At 47.5% G+C, this 18826-nt stretch overlaps 2 protein-coding genes across 2 annotated transcripts in view; both read right to left on the bottom strand.

Moving 5' to 3' along the window:
• Positions 1–11600, bottom strand: part of med24 (mediator complex subunit 24) — a 17742-nt gene extending 6142 nt beyond the window's left edge. Inside the window, exons 1-19 of the mRNA XM_031584476.2 lie at positions 11512–11600; positions 10798–10952; positions 10335–10417; positions 10163–10201; positions 9616–9689; positions 8908–9251; positions 8444–8555; positions 6289–6439; positions 5833–5946; positions 5505–5558; positions 5288–5373; positions 4249–4335; positions 3694–3793; positions 3340–3482; positions 2788–2825; positions 2416–2498; positions 1909–2087; positions 827–926; positions 2–28 (exon numbers count right to left, since the gene is read on the bottom strand). Of these exons, the coding sequence (XP_031440336.1) occupies positions 2–28; positions 827–926; positions 1909–2087; positions 2416–2498; positions 2788–2825; positions 3340–3482; positions 3694–3793; positions 4249–4335; positions 5288–5373; positions 5505–5558; positions 5833–5946; positions 6289–6439; positions 8444–8555; positions 8908–9251; positions 9616–9689; positions 10163–10201; positions 10335–10417; positions 10798–10927 (1944 nt within the window). The 5' untranslated portion in view covers positions 10928–10952; positions 11512–11600. The remainder of the gene's footprint in view (position 1; positions 29–826; positions 927–1908; positions 2088–2415; positions 2499–2787; positions 2826–3339; positions 3483–3693; positions 3794–4248; positions 4336–5287; positions 5374–5504; positions 5559–5832; positions 5947–6288; positions 6440–8443; positions 8556–8907; positions 9252–9615; positions 9690–10162; positions 10202–10334; positions 10418–10797; positions 10953–11511) is intronic.
• A 723-nt stretch (positions 11601–12323) lies between these two features.
• LOC105909076 (histone-lysine N-methyltransferase PRDM9-like) lies at positions 12324–18752 on the bottom strand. The gene is given in 7 exon segments (XM_031567868.2): positions 12324–13593; positions 13595–15336; positions 16156–16358; positions 16679–16746; positions 17059–17330; positions 17442–17537; positions 18538–18752. Coding segments are annotated over 7 exon segments (2736 nt in total). The 5' UTR covers positions 18554–18752; the 3' UTR covers positions 12324–13254.
• Between the last annotated feature and the right edge of the window lie 74 nt (positions 18753–18826).

Here is an 18826-nt window from a genome sequence, read left to right as displayed (position 1 = left end):
CCTTCCCTTTAATGTTATCTGTGATCTTCTGCTCAGGCAGACAGGAGAGAGAGAGAGATAGAGAGAGAGAGAGAGAGAGAGGGGGGGGGGAGAGAGAGAAAGGGGGAGAGACAGAGAGGGGGTGAGGAGAGGGGTGAGAGAGAGAGGGGGAGAGAAGGTGAGAGAGAGAGAGGGTGAGAGAGAGAGAGTGGGGGAGAGAGGGAGAGAGGAGAGAGAGAGAGGGAGAGAGAGAGAGAGGGGGCTTGAGAGGGTGAGAGAGAGGGAGAGAGAGGGAGAGGGAGAGAGAGAGGGTGGAGAGAGAGAGAGAGAGAGAGAGAGAGAGAGAGAGAGAGAGAGAGAGAGAGAGAGAGGGGGTGGGGTTAGAGGAGAAAAAGGATAGAGAGAAAGATGGAGATAGAAAGAGACAGACACCACTGAACATGGAAACACATGTACCAAACCAGTGTAACAATGTATGAACAACCATCAGACTAGAGTATACATGCACAGAGTGAGAGACAATCAGACTAGAGTATACATGCACAGAGTGAGAGACAATCAGACTCGAGTATACATGCACAGAGTGAGAGACAATCAGACTAGAGTATACATGCACAGAGTGAGAGACAATCAGACTAGAGTATACATGCACAGAGTGAGAGACAATCAGACTAGAGTATACATGCACAGAGTGAGAGACAATCAGACTCGAGTATACATGCACAGAGTGAGAGACAATCAGACTAGAGTATACATGCACAGAGTGAGAGACAGAAACTGACCACAAAGCACAGGTACGGAGGAAACAAAGTGTGTGTGTGTGTGTGAGAGCGTGAGTGTGTCTGACCTGCACATTCTCTACAGAGAGCACTCCGTTCTCCCAGGCATTCAGAACCTCCAGGATGGCTCCAGGTGTGTTCAAGCAGATCTCATGCCACTTCATCTGACTGGCACACACACACACACACACACACACACACACACACACACACACACACACACACACACACACACACACACACACACACACACACACACACACACACACACACACACACACACACACACACACACACACACACAATTAAGGATGTAAACATGAACACGAGTTCTATCATTTTGTGGAATTCTCCTTCCATTCTGTAAGCTATTGCTAAGCAGGTGTGTGTGACTGTGTGACTGCACCTGGCCCTGTGATAGGACGACAGGAGGCAACTTGTGTAAATGACCACAAATACAACAGCAGCTAAATCTAAGGCTGACATTGTGCATGCGTGTGCGTGTGTATAGTTTCAAATTGTAGTGGATTTTGGCACGAACACTGAACACAGAAGGGTGTGTGTGTGTGTGTGTGTGTGTGTGTGCAAACCAGGCCCTCACCCTTCACCCCTGTGTGTTCTGCATGCTCACACAAGCTGGAGCTGAGGACCACCACCCAACTCTACCGTCCTAAATCAACAGATCCCCCTTTACCCCTCCTGTCCGCTCCCTGTTCTACTCACACGAGCGGAGGTGGAGTTCTCCCTCTTCTACTCACACGAGCTTCATCCCGGAGGTGGAGTTCACCCCTGTTCTACTCACACGAGCTTCATCTTGGAGGTGGAGTTCTCCCCTGTTCTACTCACACGAGCGGAGGTGGAGTTCACCCTGTTCTACTCACACGAGCTTCATCCCGGAGGTGGAGTTCACCCCTGTTCTACTCACACGAGCTTCATCTTGGAGGTGGAGTTCTCCCTGTTCTACTCACACGAGCGGAGGTGGAGTTCACCCTGTTCTACTCACACGAGCTTCATCTCGGAGGTGGAGTTCACCCTGTTCTACTCACACGAGCGGAGGTGGAGTTCTCCCTGTTCTACTCACACGAGCGGAGGTGGAGTTCCCCCTGTTCTACTGACACGAGCGGAGGTGGAGTTCTCCTGTTCTACTCACACGAGCTTCATCTCGGAGGCGGAGTTGAGCAGCGCCACCAGGCTCTCCACCTTGCCGGACTCGGGCCGGAAGCAGGGGTGGTCGGGGTTCAGGGTCTTCCCCTCCTCGGGCATGCAGGTCTGCAGCCACGTCTCAAAGAAGGGCACCTCGCCCGACGGACTGGGCTCAGACAGGATCAGCTGGGGGAGGGGGGGGGGGACAAGGAGAGAGAGAGAAAGTGTGGGGGGGTAAGAGAGAAGAAGAGAAAGAGATAAGAAGAGAGAGTTGAATATTAGAGTCAGAAAAGTTTTGTAATCTACATAATGTGTCCAATCACTTTTTCTGAAAATGTTTTATGTGTTACATATGTTTTACATGTCGTGTGCGCTTATGTATGTGTGTGTGTGAGATAGAGAGAGAGAGAGAGAGGAAGACAGAGCGAGTGAGTGAGTGAGTGAGAAAGAGAGAGAGAGACAGTGATAGTGAGTGAGTGAGTGAGTGAGTGAGTGAGTGAGTGAAGCCACTAACCTCTGAGCCGTATGTCTGCACCACATGGCAAAGCATGAGGAAGGAGATGTCAAACAGCAGCGCTCGCACAGATGCTGATTTAGCTGTAACACACACACACGATGCAAACACACACACACACACACACACACACACACACACACACGATGCAAAATCAAATACGTGACCAGAGTGGATGAATATCATTATCAGTGGAGTACTCACATCCTTCTCCGCTCATGTGCTTGAACACACACACACACACACACACACACACACACACACACACACACACACACACACACACACACACACACACACACACACACACACACACACACACACACACACACACACACACACACACTCTGTCATTATCAGTGAAGTACTCACATCCTTCTCCGCTCATGTGCTTGGGGAACTCGTTCAACCTTGGACACAAAGAGTGGGAGAGAGTGTGTGTGAGAGAGAGAGAATGATTGAGAGAGAGAGAGAGAGAGAGAGAGAGACAGATAGACACCACTGATGAAAATTAAATATTCCTGTATTGTATGTGTGATGTGTCTGATTGTGTTAGTGTGGACTCACCTGATGGGCTACACTAGAGCTGCCCTACTGTGAGAGTGTGTGTGTGTGTGTGTGTGTGTGTGTGTGTGTGCCTGTGCCTGTGTGTTTGTGTGTGCCTGTGTGTTGTCTGTATGTGTTAGTGTAGACTCACTTGATGGACTAGCATGGAGCTGCCCTACTCTGTGTGTGTGTGTGTGTGTGTGTGTGTGTGTGTGTGTGTGTGTGTGTGTGTGTGTGTGTGTGTTGTCTGTATGTGTTGTCTGTATGTGTTAGTGTAGACTCACTTGATGGACTAGCATGGAGCTGCCCTACTGTGTGTGTGTGTGTGTGTGTGTGTGTGTGTGTGTGTGTGTGTGTGTGTGTGTGAGGTGGACTCACTTGATGAACTTGCGGGCGAAGGACTTGAGTTTGCCAGTGGCTGCAGCTGCAGCAAGGAGGAGGTCAAGACTCTTCCCCGACAGCATGTGACCCAAAACTCCCAGAAGCCCCTCCGGTGACTTGGAATGGTCTGCATCCACTGTCTGCACACACAGACACACAGACACACACAGGTGCAGAGTAATGGGTTCAGATACAAGAATGAGTTTCACAAGAACTCTATCACTTTCCTGGAAACTGGGGCTTCCACTTTAAGAACTTACACAACCCCCTGGAATATGTATGTATATATATGTGTGTATGCGTGAGTATGTGTGTGTGTGTGTGTGTGTGTGTGTGTGTGTGTGTGTCTACCTTGAGGATGTTGGTGACTGTAGGTTCTGCCCTCAGTATTAGTCCTGGGTTGGGCTGGATGTTTGCGTTCTCTGCTGTTTTGAGACGTGGGGCGAACTCCCTGTCCTCAGCCCTGAAGAAAGAGGAGGCACAAGAGGGGAGAGAGAGAGAGAGAGAGAGAGAGAGAGAGAGAGAGAGAGAGAGGAAGGAGGAGAGAGAGAGAGACAGAGAGAGAAAGAGACAGACAGGGAGAGAGACAGAGGAAGGAGGAGAGATAGAGGTGAGAGGGGTGAGAGAAGAGAGAGAGAGGGGGGTGACACAGAAAGAGAGATGGAAAGAAAGAGACAGAGAAAGAGAGAGAGAGAGAGAGAGACAGAAAGGATGATATTGAAATCAAGGGGAGTTTGTGCCAAAGAGAAGCAGGACAGACAAAGAACAGACAGATAGAAGGAGAGAAAAGATGGAGAAGAAGAGAACGGGATGAAAGCGATTAGTGTCGGGCTGGGACTCCGGCTGTAGCAGCAGCTGCTGTCGCACGCTGATGATGTCACATTGTAAGGGACAGAAAGGCCATACCGTTTGGCAGTGAGGTTGGCAGTGTTGGACTCCGAGAGAAGGCCCAGCTTATTACACTCCTGCAGCAGCAGACCCAGGCAGTCACAGCTGAGACAGACACAGAGAGAGAGAGAGAGAGAGAGAGAGAGAGAAAGAGAGACATACACACAGATAGAGAGAGACAGAGAGAGATAGACAGAGAGAGAAAGAGAGAGAGAGAGATAGACAGAGAGAGAGGGAGAGATAGACACAGAGAGAGAGACACAGACAGAGAGATAGACACAGAAAGAGAGAGAGAGAGGGACACAAACTTAGAAATTGTCGTGATTTTCAGTTTGATAAAATCAATCGCTAATAATGCAGAAATTCTATGACTGTGGCTTTTGTTGAAGGAAATTTCTTGAATTTGCGTGAATTTGTGAAAACGCAAGAACGCTAAATCCTGGAGGGACTGACATACATTACACATATTAAAAAAATAACATTAAAAACATGCATAATGCCCTTGACTGACAGAATAGCAGGCGGTCAGAGCACTCTGATCTCTGCTGCTAGCCCTTCACTCTGATCTGATCTCTGCTGCTAGCCCTTCACTCTGATCTGATCTCTGCTGCTAGCCCTTCACTCTGATCTGATCTCTGCTGCTAGCCCCTCACTCTGATCTGATCTCTGCTGCTAGCCCCTCACTCTGATCTGATCTCTGCTGCTAGCCCCTCACTCTGATCTGATCTGATCTCTGCTGCTAGCCCTTAGCTCTGATCTGATCTCTGCTGCTAGCCCTTCACTCTGATCTCTGCTGCTAGCCCTTCACTCTGATCTGATCTCTGCTGCTAGCCCCTCACTCTGATCTGATCTCTGCTGCTAGCCCTTCACTCTGATCTGATCTCTGCTGCTAGCCCCTCACTCTGATCTGATCTCTGCTGCTAGCCCCTCACTCTGATCTAATCTCTGCTGCTAGCCCTTCACTCTGATCTGATCTGATCTCTGCTGCTAGCCCTTCACTCTGATCTGATCTCTGCTGCTAGCCCTTAGCTCTGATCTGATCTCTGCTCTTACTCACTTGCATCTCTGGTCAGCCTTGTCCAGCAGTGGTGTGAGCTTCAGCAGGTACTCAAAGGCAGTGTTCACATCGTCCATGAAGTCCTGCTGCAGACGGGTACACACACACACACACACACACACACACACACACACACACACAACAACTATAACAGAGCACATAACACACAGTGAGTGTGTGTGTGTGTATGTGTATGTGTGGAGGTGTCATACTGTACCTGTACTTTGTCACCCTGGGGATATTTCTTCAGTCTCAACAGGACTTGAGGGATCTGCGCCATCAGAGCAACACAGAAATTAAACAGAAGCAAATAAACAACACATTTATGAACACACATGCAAACAAAGACACAAAAACAAATACAAAACACAATCATATGTATAGTACTGTTAGCAATATATAATAATATTAACTATTTCAGGTTGTACCTTTTAGATTACATTTTCATTATTTCATTTATTGATTAAAAATAAATGCATAAAAAGAGGTCAGACAAGGCAAAAGGTTGCATCACTGATTGGACAGGCCTGCTGTCAGTCACTGACCTTGAGGAAGGTGAAGGCGGTCCACTTGAGCTCCTCTGTGCCCTCTGGAGACTCGATGAGCCCGGTGAAGCAAGCCTTCCAGATCTCCAGTACAAACAACGGGGCAGGGATACGCTACAAGCAGAGAGAAACACACACACACACACACACACACACACACACACACACACACACACACACACACACACACACACACACACACACACACACACACACACACACACACACACACACACACACACACACACACACACACACACACACACACACACTTTACACGTCCATCTTTAAACATATAATATATAGATATTACTGGATTCATCTGTATTACACTACTGGTGGTGGTTCTCGTTTGGGCAACAACACTGTAAGGGATAACATCAGCTGAAGACATTCTGCTTGAGCACTGACGCGCTATGCATGCTGGGAGTTGTAGTCCAGTCTATGTAGTCTCACCTGCATCCTCTTGATCATCATGAGCTGCTCCACCAGCGGCTGTGTGTCCCCCGTCAGGTTCATGGTGCCCTCCAGCATGATGAAGGCGTGGACGGAGGGGAAGGAGGTGTGGAGAGGTGGATCAGACTGCACCGACAACATCTGAGGGATACTGAGGATGGAGGGAGGGAGGGAGGGATGGATGACAAGAGGAGAAAAAGAGGAGAAAGTGAGGAGAGAAATGTGTTAAAGGTAACAGAACTAGCAAGTGACTTTCAAACGGGATCTGATCTGGCCGGGATGCCTGGATAACAAACAAACTTTGCTTATGCTCTCTCTCTCTCTCTCTCACACACGTCTATACAAACAACACGCAAATGCACACAAAGGTGTATGTATATGTAGGTGGTCTAACCATAGACTACATTACCCAGAGGTCCCTTATCACCTTTCATTCCTTATCTACCTTTCATTGACTCTGTATTGGCCGCAACAAGGTCATAAAACCGGGTGACGCGTTTTGCCCTTTAAGACCGCGGTAAACCTGAAACTCGTCCTCTCTCGTTTGGTTTTCGCTCTAGTGAAGTCCATTCATCACATAGAGATACCCTCCCTGCAGATGACCCCTCATCAGGACAAAGGACGACGCGACGACTCATAGCTCATAGGACTTCTGATCAAAGTTCTAATCTATTTGAAATCGCTAGTTAAAACCTGAGTATATCGATATAATACACTGCAGCCCCGCAGTTTAATTGAATAGGAGAAGGCGACCGGATCCCTCCTCCCTGTTATTCAAGTCGACGAAAAGAATTCTTCATCCCCTTCAAGACTCACCGCGACCTCCACCAGGCCGCACCAGAGTCCAGTTGACGAACTGCTTTAAAGAAGGAAGAAACCCGGCATTTCCAGGCGCCTGCGTTCCACGCTGCTCCAAGGAAACCCGCAGAAAACATCTTGGTCGCCACGCAAGAGCGATCGAAGTAAGGCTGATATCTGGGCAGAATTTAGTTTTACATGTATGTTTTAATCTGTGTGATAAGTTTGTTATTTGATTTCGTTTAAGATCTAAATGCAAACTGTAATTTCACAATCTACCCGGTCTTTGACCGTTGATAATCTTGCTTAGTTCTTTTGCTAGTTAATTAGATAGGTTTGTGCATGCACTATCTCTCTATCTCTTCTCTCTCTCTCTCTAACTCCCTTTTGCATCACCACACGAACATATACACGCACACATTGCAATCTCAGTGTTGTCGAAGATCTTAGTATTTGAATTAAGGCCCAGCTAGGATTTTGTCCTTAAGGCAAAATCCTTTGTTCTAGGCATTCCATACTCGTGCACCTCCCCCCAACTAAAGTTGCGCCTAAGCAAACTAAAGTTTCCTGTCTCGGACCCGCAGCCGCATCCGGTGACTATCCTAACTCTAGTTGGAGCCGGAGACACTCTTGACTTCGCGCACAGAGCGTCCCTCACCTGTGCGCTTGCGCATAGCCTTCCTCTCACTTCCCCCATCTCTCCATTGAGCGCGCGACTGCGTTTACTCGCAACTGCGCATACCCACACACGCACCCGCTCACACACACACACACACACACAGACAGAGACGAGGAAGCTAACGCACCCTCCTCTGCCTTGCTGAAACAGAGTACCTCGTTTCACAACTCCACTTTGTGCCTTGCTCGATTTTGTTACTCCAGTGTATTGTGATTATACCTGATTTTATATTACTGTAAATCACCGTTTATTACTTTTAATAAATTGTTTATATTATACTTAAACAATTGTCTTGCCTGTTATTGTTCCAATATTACACTGAAAGCCATTTTCCGCCAATCAAGTACTTCAAATGCCTTCACTTTTCTAGTTGTTTCATAAAGTGTTATAGACTGTGTAGTGATATTGTAGTACTTTAGTATTGTAGCATAGTGATACAACTAGAGCTTTCCATTGTTTAGTAATTTAATTATAAAATATTAAATACTAAATTTAATGATTATTAAATTTTATGAGACTGATTTAATTAACTTAATGTACAAACCCCGGTTTCACCTACATATATGTGGATCATACACACACTGACATCCTCGGTCCCACACACATGCACACACACACACACACACACACACACACACACACACACACACACACCTTGCACCTGCACACAGCCCTCACCTCTTGACTAGAGACACACTCTCCTCCAGTTTGGCTCTGAGAGTCTGGTTGTTTAGGCTGCTGAGGTTTTCTGTTAGCTTGATCAAAGCCTGCTCCACATTGGCCCACGATGCTAAAGACAAACACCATCAGAGGAAACATGAATCGGTTACCCAACACATGTTCAGTTAGCAGTTATTGTACACACACACACACACACACACCTGAAACTCCTAAAACCATCTAATGTGCCTGATATCCTTAAATCCTCTGGCCCTTACACACACACACACACACACACACACACATTACCTTCAGTAACACATAAAGCCCTACCCTCCTGCCGTCTGAGTCTTATTGTTCTTACTCTCTCTTCCTCATACATATACATACATATGTGCATACATGCAAACACACACGCACACACACCCCCCTACCCTAACACACACACACACACTCCCACGCAGACGCACACACACCCCTACCCTGTTCCTCTACTCTGGCGATGTGGATGAGTGCCCGGTTCTTGGTGCTCTTGATGAGGTTCTCGAGCCGGTCCTGGCAGGCCTTGAGGCTGGCCTCTCCCCCGGCAGCAGAAGCTGTGGCTGGGACTCCCTGGCCCGCTGGCGCCCCCTGCTGTTCCCAGAGGCGCTCGCAGTACCAGGCACAGCCCTGCAGCAGCCACACCACTGCACCCAGCAGCGAGCGACACAGCCCGATACACTCCTCAGCCTTCCCGTAGCAGCTGGAGACACACACACACACACACATGATTGCACCCAGCAGCGAGCGACACAGCCCGATACACTCCTCAGCCTTCCCGTAGCAGCTGGAGACACACACACACACACACACACACACGATTCACATATGTGCATCAATGCAAACACCCACACACACACACCCGCGTGCAAACACACGCAATTCAAATATGCAAATCCGTGCAAACACACACACACACACACACACACACACACACAATGCCAATATGATAACTCATACAAACACACACACACACACACACACACACACACACACACACACACACACACACACACACACACACACACGTTCATCCAGGCTAACACATACATGGACAAAAAGGAGAGAACTTCATATAAGAGACATGGAAAAGATCCAAGTGAAAGAGTCCAGGCGGGTGCAGGAAGCTCTTCGCGTGATGTGGTCTGTACCTGAGGCGATGGGAGAACATGTCCATGATCTCCAGCAGGGCTTTCACACACAGCTCCCGTGAGAAGTCATCAAACTGAAGAAAAGTGCAGTGAACGTTATCAGTCAGCACAACACACAGATTTAATTTATTTGGGATTCTGGTAGTCATAGAGTAATTCAAGCAAATGGCTGCAAGGATTAGCAACCAGTTACTCTGTCAGAGGCAGCCAGGGGGGGTATTCCAGTCGTGTGGTTTAGTGAAAAACCTGGGTACATTAACTCAGACTAAGAGGTAAACTTCCTAATAGACTTCATGGCTTCATTCTCCCAGCAAAACATAGAACTCTTCTATTAGAAGGTTTACCGCTAACTCTAAGTTATTTTACCCAGGTTACGGTAAACTAGGTATCAAGGTAAAGCACGTTCTTGAAATAGAATACTCCCCAGTTCGTACATATATACATTACAACAACAAACATGAAGCATGGGTTCATGTGGAGTTTGGCCATTTTTGCGATACGTGTTCCTCAAATGTATTAGTTGATCAGTGAGAAGTGGGAACACTACCTTACTCATGGCTGTAAGCACACTGGAGTAAGACACCATCTGAGGGGACAAAAAAAAACTGTGAGATAGACAGACACACACACACACACACACACTCACACCCACCCACACACACACCCACCCACACACACACACATTAGTGTAGCTGCAGCACCAGTAGATGGGAGCTTACCTGAGAACTGATGGCGTACTTCAGGTATGACAGGATCAGAGGGTTCGGAGAGGGTCCAATCAGAGCCTGCTCCATGAGCGCCTCTACAGAAACAATTACAACAACAACCACAACAATATTAACAGCAACAATAATAATAATAATAATTGTTCTTATCTTAGAGATGTTCCTATGTTGACAACGCACGTCTGGATCACACTCTTTGTGTTTTGTTTTTAAAAGTAAAGTTAAATAATAAAAATTAAAATAAATCACTCCTAGGTTTTAGATGTATAGAACACTATAGGCAATATTCTACTACTATGTAAAGTATACAAGCATTCAAACATGGACAAAACAAGTTTAAAACAAAAGTTTAGCCATGAATGCAGTGTGTTGAAGCAGGTTTGTGAACTGCAAATGGAGAACTTTAAAACCTCCTCTTTTTACATACGTAAAAAAAGGAGCGTGTTCCTGCACTGACCTGCGAGATTGAGGTAGTCCCATGTTACTCCTTTAGGGCAGTTTCTCTTGATGTTGATGGCCCACTGGTAATCACTCCACCTCTCCTTCCAGGCCTGCAGAATGGCCTGTTTTAGATTCACCACCTTCATTCGGGACTAGCGGACCACCTTCAGACTGAAAAGAACATGGAAAGAGACACACACAAGTTACAAAGGATAAGATTCAGATACGGCTAGCCATGGCTTTCTGATCAGGCTGAATGCACTAACATGTTAATACGTTAGAATAGTCACTCTTGTCTGGTGAAGAGGACGTTGTGGAACCGTTGACATTCTGCTCGTGAAGTATCAGTTACTCATGACGAAAACCAGAGGTAACAATACATCAATGACCCTGTAATTCCCGTCTTAAATACATACTCGCACAGTTAACGTACACTAACGCTACATAAGAATGGCCATCAAACTTAAGTGAGAAGGTAGTAAATGACAACAGTTTCATTACGTTGAAGGTTGCAATATGTTCTGGTAAACGAATTGACAGCTTTAACGTTTTTAAACAGATAATACCCGAGACATTAGGAGCTTCGTCGACTAACGTTACGATAGCGTACTCTCATTTATTGTGTGATAACCATTTAAAATAGCTACGTAAAGCCGTCATAAGCAGGCTGTTCAAGAGTTATCAGCCCGCGGAATTTTGAATATAAGCAATAGCAATAAAACTGCATTACCTTTAATAGTTATGATTTGGTTTAATACGACAGATTATTCATTGATGTCTTCAACACTTCGGCTGTACAACCACCATATTGTTTATTCATCAGCAAAGTCTTAACGCTGATTGGTCACCCATCTTCTTCGTTGTCTTTCGCTGCTTCCGCATAGCGGGCCATTACTGCCACATAGTGGACTGGAGTGTCAATTCACAAAGGCGTTAGATTACATCTCCCCTGCTCCAAAACACAGACATCTGAGGTGGTGACGGTATCATTAACGTATCTTAGCTTTATGGTATGGGCCAGCCCAGGACCAAACAATTATAGGTGTGTAGATTGGGAAGTGACTGTGACCATATATAGTAATTACTTGTGCCTGTTCATATCTGTATCTATGAATATAACTAAAGCTGTAAACTGATGACCCCAATGACATCTGCAATCTCCAGACATGTTCCTGGCTATGACTGTGACATGTTAACACATGATGAGGGCAGAATACAAATCTAGTGCAGGTTATTTGCTGGTGTATTCTGTATTTAAACATGTTTTGTACTGTCTGGTTTATCCTGGGAGACTGGAACTTGTTGAGCAGTGTTTGTTGCGTTTTGAACACATTGGACAAACACAGCCATGCCTTGAACACGTTGGACAAACACAGCCATGCCTTGGACACATTGGACAAACACAGCCATGCTTTGCTGGTCAAGGTAATCTCCACACAAATCAGTATTTCTGCATTTTTCTGGGGTTCATGTGATTCCAAATAAAAAGAAAAGTGTGACGATCATTTTAATTAACATCACTGTAATTAAAACTCATTCAAACCAAATAAACTGAAAGTTTATTCGAACGTCTCTGGGCTTCTTACAACAAGATGCCAAAGTCCCGTCTTTATTTGTGTCTGGATACATACAAGTGGCTGAAGCAGGACACAGTAAGACTGTGCACGCAAAGCAGCTTTCAGTAAGCATGAGAAAACGTATATGTAATATACATACATACATACAGACATACTGTTATCTGTTACTGTCACCCCTGTTATCTGTTACACAGAGGTGAAATCTCGTTAGCGATGTCTAGTTCAGTAATGACGTTTATGAGTGCTTGTGTGCACATGGTAGGATGGCCAAGATGGAGGATCAAAGTCTTTGGCCTCCACTGATTGTCACAGCTGTGGTCTTCCTCATTCCACCTGGCCTGTACGCAAGGAACTCAAGTCAACTCTTCCAACTCTTTCAAAATACTGTACATTAGTGCAAGTACATTCCCATCAAAAATGAAGATCATTTTAGATTCCATACGTGTAATGCTAACATCCTGGCTACAGACACCTCTACCATTCCTCGCTCCACTCATGCAATAACTGCATAACTGTGCAGTACCATAACTAGTATGATCCAATCATTTGAACATGTCAACAATCTTGTTATTGACGGTATAATCATCGGTAAGATGGCGGATCTCTCAGAAGTGTACCCGGCCCTGATCGAGCTTGGGGTCCACAGAATCCCAGTTAGGTGAAAGTCTAATCACTTCCAGTGTCAATGTGTCCCATTCTGAACGACCTCATTCACAAGGACTGCATCTTGTGGTGCAATCTGGTGGGATGATAGCTGCCTTAACAATCACAGTTTCACAATCAACAGATTATTAGTTAATAATTATAATCTTCACCACCAACGCCATCATCATAATCATTGAGATTTGTTTCTTTTTTTTTCTTCAGACAGCTGATAACCGAGAAATGACATCAGATTATGGTTCATGGCCTGATTTCTTCTTGCTGCCATCTTGCTGTTCCTGTAAGGAGTGCATCTTGTGGTGGTGTCGCGTGAGGTGGTACCCGCGGGTAAAGGACTTGTTGCACTGGGCGCAGCGGTAGAGGCGCTCTCCGCTGTGGATCTGCAGGTGCGCCCTGAGGCTCTGCGGGCGGCTGAAGCTCTTGGGGCACTGCGGGCACGGGTGCGGCCGCACGCCCAGGTGCTTCTGCTCGTGCCGCTTCAGGTCGCCCGACTGCCGGAAGCCCTCGCCGCACTGCGAGCACAGGTAGGGCCGCTCGCCCGTGTGCGTGCGCAGGTGCACGTTCAGCTGGCCCTACCACCGCGAAGCTCTTGGAGCAGTGCGGGCAGACGTGCGGCTTCTCGCCCGTGTGGATGCGCTGGTGCTGACGCAGGCTGTAGAAGCTGGTGAAGCCCTTGTCGCAGACGAGGCACGGGTAGGTCTTCTCGCCGCGGCGAAAGCAGCGGTGCGACTTGAAGCCTTTGATGCTGATGAAGGTTTTCTCGCACTGCGGGCAGCTCTGGGGCACCCGCGCCTGCGTCGCCACCCGCGCCAACCCCTCCCGGGCACCGCCGCCTCCCTCTTCCTCCTCCTCATCCTGCTCCTCCTCCCTCTGCGGCTCGCCGTCTAACGCCTGGATGAACTTAGTCGGGTGGTGCCGCTTGACGTGCTTGTGCAGGTAGCGCTGGGCGGTGAAGGAGAACTGGCAGTAGGCGCAGGAGTAGATGGGCGTGGCCGCGGCGGTGGTCGCCGTGGCGACGACGACAGAGGCGCTGGCGAGCCGCCTCCGCTTGTGCTGGCGCCCCTCCTGGTGGCGCTTGAGGCCGCTGGCCTGCGTGTAGAACTTGCCGCACTGGCCGCAGCAGTAGGGCTTGACAAGGGCGTGGACGGTGCGCTGGTGCCGCCGCAGGTTGGACGGCTGGCTGAAGGGCAGGCTGCACTGGGGGCAGCTGTAGAGGCCCTCGCCCTCCTGCAGCACACACTCGTGCGACCGCAGCGCCGCCCGGTCGGCGAACACACGTTGGCACTCCGCGCACGTCAGCTGCGTGCCATTCTGGGCGCAGCAGCTGTGGGATGTCGCCGTGGCGCCGTCCGCCAACGTTTCTCGCCACTGGCAGCAGATGTGCGTCTGGGCTTGAGACTGAGGGTCGACGCCCTCTCGCTGGGCCTTCGGAGTTCGTTTCCGTTTGGGTCGAGTCAGTAGAGCAATTCTGGTGCGCGGCCGCCCCCTTCCTCTTCTCTGGGACGGGACCATGAGGCTCGCCTTCCTGAGGTTGTGCTTCCGAGCGGGAGGTTCGTATGGCGGGTCTGATGGGTCGCAGAAGTCCAACTCAGAGAGTTCTACAATGGTTGAAAACGCATCTGACCTTTCACCCTGTGGGTGATTCAGCTCGACGTGTTCCTGCAGACTCTGCTCAGTCACAAAGGCAGTAGAGCATTGTGGGCAGGGGTAGACCTCCAGAGGAGCCCCCCTTGCTGTCTCCGCCTCCTCCTCCTCCTCTTCCTCCTCCACCTCCGTCTGCGGGCTCGGCCTGTGCCTCCGCGGGTTCGAGGGCTTCCTCAGGTTCTTTCTCAGGTTCTTCTGTGGCTTGTGGCTCGGTCTGCACAGGTAGAGTTTGTCTGGAGAGTGGACAGCCTCCTCGTGGCGCTTCAGGTGGTACGCCCGCGCAAAGGTTCTCCCGCAGAGAGCACAAATGTGGCCTTTTTCATTGGTGGGTGACACCGATGATGATGTGTCTTTTGGCCAATCAGTGTCGCTGATCCCGTTCCTGCACGTGGAGCACCTCATGCCGTTTGATTGGTGGGATTCACTTCCCTGTTTGCCGGTGTCTGTGACTGGCTCCATCTGGGCCGAAGGCGGTCCATCTGAGCCGAGTAGAAAGGTGTCCAGGACCACGGGTGGGTCCAGCGCCTCGGACTCGGACTCGGAGGAAGGGGTCTCCAGAAAGTGATGGTGCTGTTCTGGATGCGAGCGCCTGACGTGACTGTGCAGGTAGGGTTTGGCAGGGAAGGAGAACCGACAGTAGGGGCACGCCAGCAGCTGAGGTGAACCAATATCTGACAAGGCAAAAGAGGAAAACCGGAAAATGATCCATTAAAGTCTGACCCAACCAACACCCAAACCAAGCCACAATGCATTCGTCTGATATATGCTCTCATTGCCACTGGCAAAAGAGGAAAGCGCTGACCTTACCAGATGCTTACAATGCCTCGAATGAATATTTCTTCAGCTGCTCTACAGCAGCAGGTCATACAAAATATGTGAAATTTCTCTAAGAAATTTAATCTTTCTGTTGCCAGTTAATCCCTGGTGCTTACCTCTGTCATATTCTACTCCACCTGTACTTTAGTCGGTGGGCACACGTTTACTCCACCTGTACTTTAGTCTGTGGGCATACGTTTGTCGTTCCAAAACTGACCTGTAATCAGGTCAGCCCAGGCCCTTAACCAAAGGACTGACCAGTATATGTGTTCAAGTGCACAGGACTGACCAGTATATGTGTTCAAGTGCATAGGACTGACCAGTATACTGTATGTGTTCAAGTGCATAGGACTGACCAGTATATGTGTTCCAGTGCATAGTTTAGGTACTGATTATGTGCCATGAAGTGTATATGTATTGGTGCCTTTTAATGTATGACTGCTACCAGGGCAGGCCGAAGCCTCTGCTGTGCTGAATTGCACTCGTATATATCTATATATATGCCTATGAAATGGGCATACTTTTGAGGTCTAAGTAAAAGCGTTTGGTCAACTGAACTGTGCCTGTGTTTGAACCACTGGATGTGTGGTTGGCCTATTGAACTGTACCATAGGATGTGTGGTTGGCCTATTGAACTGTACCATAGGATGTGTGGTTGGCCTATTGAACTGCACCTGTGTTTGAACCACTGGAGGAGAGTTTGTTGTCCCACAGCTGGTCCCAGGTCAGGCCCAGGTGTCTGGCGTACTCCTCCGAGTACCACACGAGCAGCTCCTGCCCCAGCCGGATAGGAGAACAGCAACGGAACAGCAGCCGCCCGCCCTGCTGGAACGCAACCAGGTTCTGCTCGCGGTTGCTACGGGAACACATCACAAACCTGCGGTGGAACGAAGGGTGGCGTTAGAAAGGGAAAGCTAGTGATGTAAAAAAGGAAGGGAGGAAAGGACAACACAGAGGAGGTGTAGAGAAACAGAGAGGATGATGAAGTGAAAGAGAGAGCAAAGCAGAGTGAGAGAGAGGACTGAGACACATATATTTCTGTTTGTTTGTTTACTGTGCATGTTCTCTTCTAAATATATATTGATTTGGCAACACTTGATAATAAGTGGTCACGCCAATGAAGCTTGAATTTGAATTGAGTTTGAATGTAAAGAGAGGGTGAGACAGAGAGAAAGATAGAGAGTTAAAGAGAGTTACCTCATCCAGTTTGAGTGAGTGTCTCTTGTTGCATCTATGAACTCATACCGGTTTCTCCCCTTGCAGATCTAAGTAAGACAGCACAAGGAGTTTCACAGACCAGACCAGACCAGCACAAAAAAGAATTGAATTAGCAAGTGATAGGCTTAGATGTCTGTGAATTACACATAGTCCACAATTTCCCGAAGAATAGTGTTAAGTATTAAGTGATAAAATTCCCCAAAAAATTGCATTAGATTATGTTGCAGGAACATTACTGTACTAATTAATTACTGTGTCGTTAGTATGTCCCCAAAAGGCAATTATCTTACTTTGAAACCCCACTAATCTACAAATGAGGTCAGCAAAGAGGAATATGGAAGAGCATCTATATTTCTCACCACCCAAGAGTAGCCGCTTTTCAACGCCTCTTCCTCTGACGTCACTTCACCATCGTACGGTCCAAAATGTATTCCAACTGGCACCACCTGTCCCTGGTTGAAAATCCCCAGACTGCCCTCCTTGACCCGGGACCTCCCAACGACCAGGCCAGCAGGTAACGTGAGGAGAGCTCTTTGAAGGGTCCCCATAGGAGTGCTAGAGTCCAGGGCAAACACCGGGGGCCCATGGACTTCACACTGAGTCTTGAAGGAGGACTTACATTTATCACAGTCTGTGAGGGAGGTGAGAACAGAGAAGGCGCCCTCCTTAATCACTGGAGGATAAATGTAATCAATCTGCAGTCTACAGGAGCAAGACATTGTTGGACTTGCATGTAACTTACAGTAGTCGTCATTATCATAGGTTTCTTCCTCCTCTGGCGACTCCTCTTCTGCTACTGCTGCTAAAATACCCTCCTGAATCTCAACCGAGGTCTCACCTGTTCACACACAACACAGACAGTTACATATATACTGTAACGTGCTGGGTTAAGGGACGAGCCGGCCTTCCCAGCATGCGTCAGGAGATAGACTGTTGTTGTTCAACCTTTTGTGTCTAGTGGAATTGTGTACCGCTCGACATTTAGTCTGCGTCTTGTATCAGATAATTCGTTAGTTAGTTTAATGCCATTTCACCATCGTTAATATGAATGAGTACTTTACCTGCCTACCATTTCTAAGTATGACTTCCCGAGAAGTCGGGAGTAATAAAAAGTATTGTGGCCAAAATAACCTCATCTCGCTGCATTACCTTCTCGATTCTGAAAAAACTTCAAAGCCACATCCACGTTAGCAACCTGACCTACTCATGACACTGTCCCATTGTCGTACAACATTTCTATAATCGTCTTGAAATAACGTTACTCTGTGATAAGCCCACACCAAAGATCATTTTGACAGAGATGAAAGCCAGTTACGATTATGGAATGATAACGATAGCAAAGTGTCATTGCTGCTTTAAATTAACGACTTCTGTGCATCATACACTTATGCAACAGTAATGTTTACACGTTAGTCATGCAAAATGCTAATCGGAGCTAACAGTTAGTTACAACAGAACATGAAGTACAAGGGGTTATTACACAGCGTTTTTAATTTATTTAACTTGAACCAACAATTTACATGGCTGGGAGAGAGCTAACTGGGTTGCCAGATATTGTTTCATATAAGCAAGACGGGTTGCCAGTTGTTAAGTGTCAGATAAGAATGGGCATTTAGCAGCAACCAAACTTATTAAACTAGCTTGCACGGCTAGTTAGTAATAACACTTCTTTCCCATGATGGTATATCAGCTAACGTGCAAACGTGATGGCCTGCAAGCTTAGCTACCCCCAATTTAGCTGGCTAACGTTAACTTAATCTAACAAACGTTAACTTATTTATCGAACTGCTAGACTTCCACCTGAAGTTAATCTGATTTGCCATGGTTCTAAAACCAACCTGAACTTGTCGCCATTTCCGCTTGTTCTTAGCAGTAGTCCTAAATACCGATGTTCATGAGTATAAGTTTCTATTGAATTAAATCGAATAGCATGGTGCTAGTTCTACTGGTCATCTCTACGGGTCCCAAATCGAGAATAGAAACAGGAAATTGTCAGCGATGTTGTGGTGACGTCATCGTACCATAGATTGACTTTTTTCTTTCTGTCATTTCAATCAAACCCATTACACCTTCCTATTTGTTACCTGTAATATTATATCTACATTTTTCCATAGTGTCTTCAATAAC

This window comes from Clupea harengus, chromosome 1 (assembly GCF_900700415.2).
Source record: "Clupea harengus chromosome 1, Ch_v2.0.2, whole genome shotgun sequence".
NCBI lineage: Eukaryota > Metazoa > Chordata > Actinopteri > Clupeiformes > Clupeidae > Clupea > Clupea harengus.
This window is presented reverse-complemented; position numbering and strand designations above follow the sequence as displayed.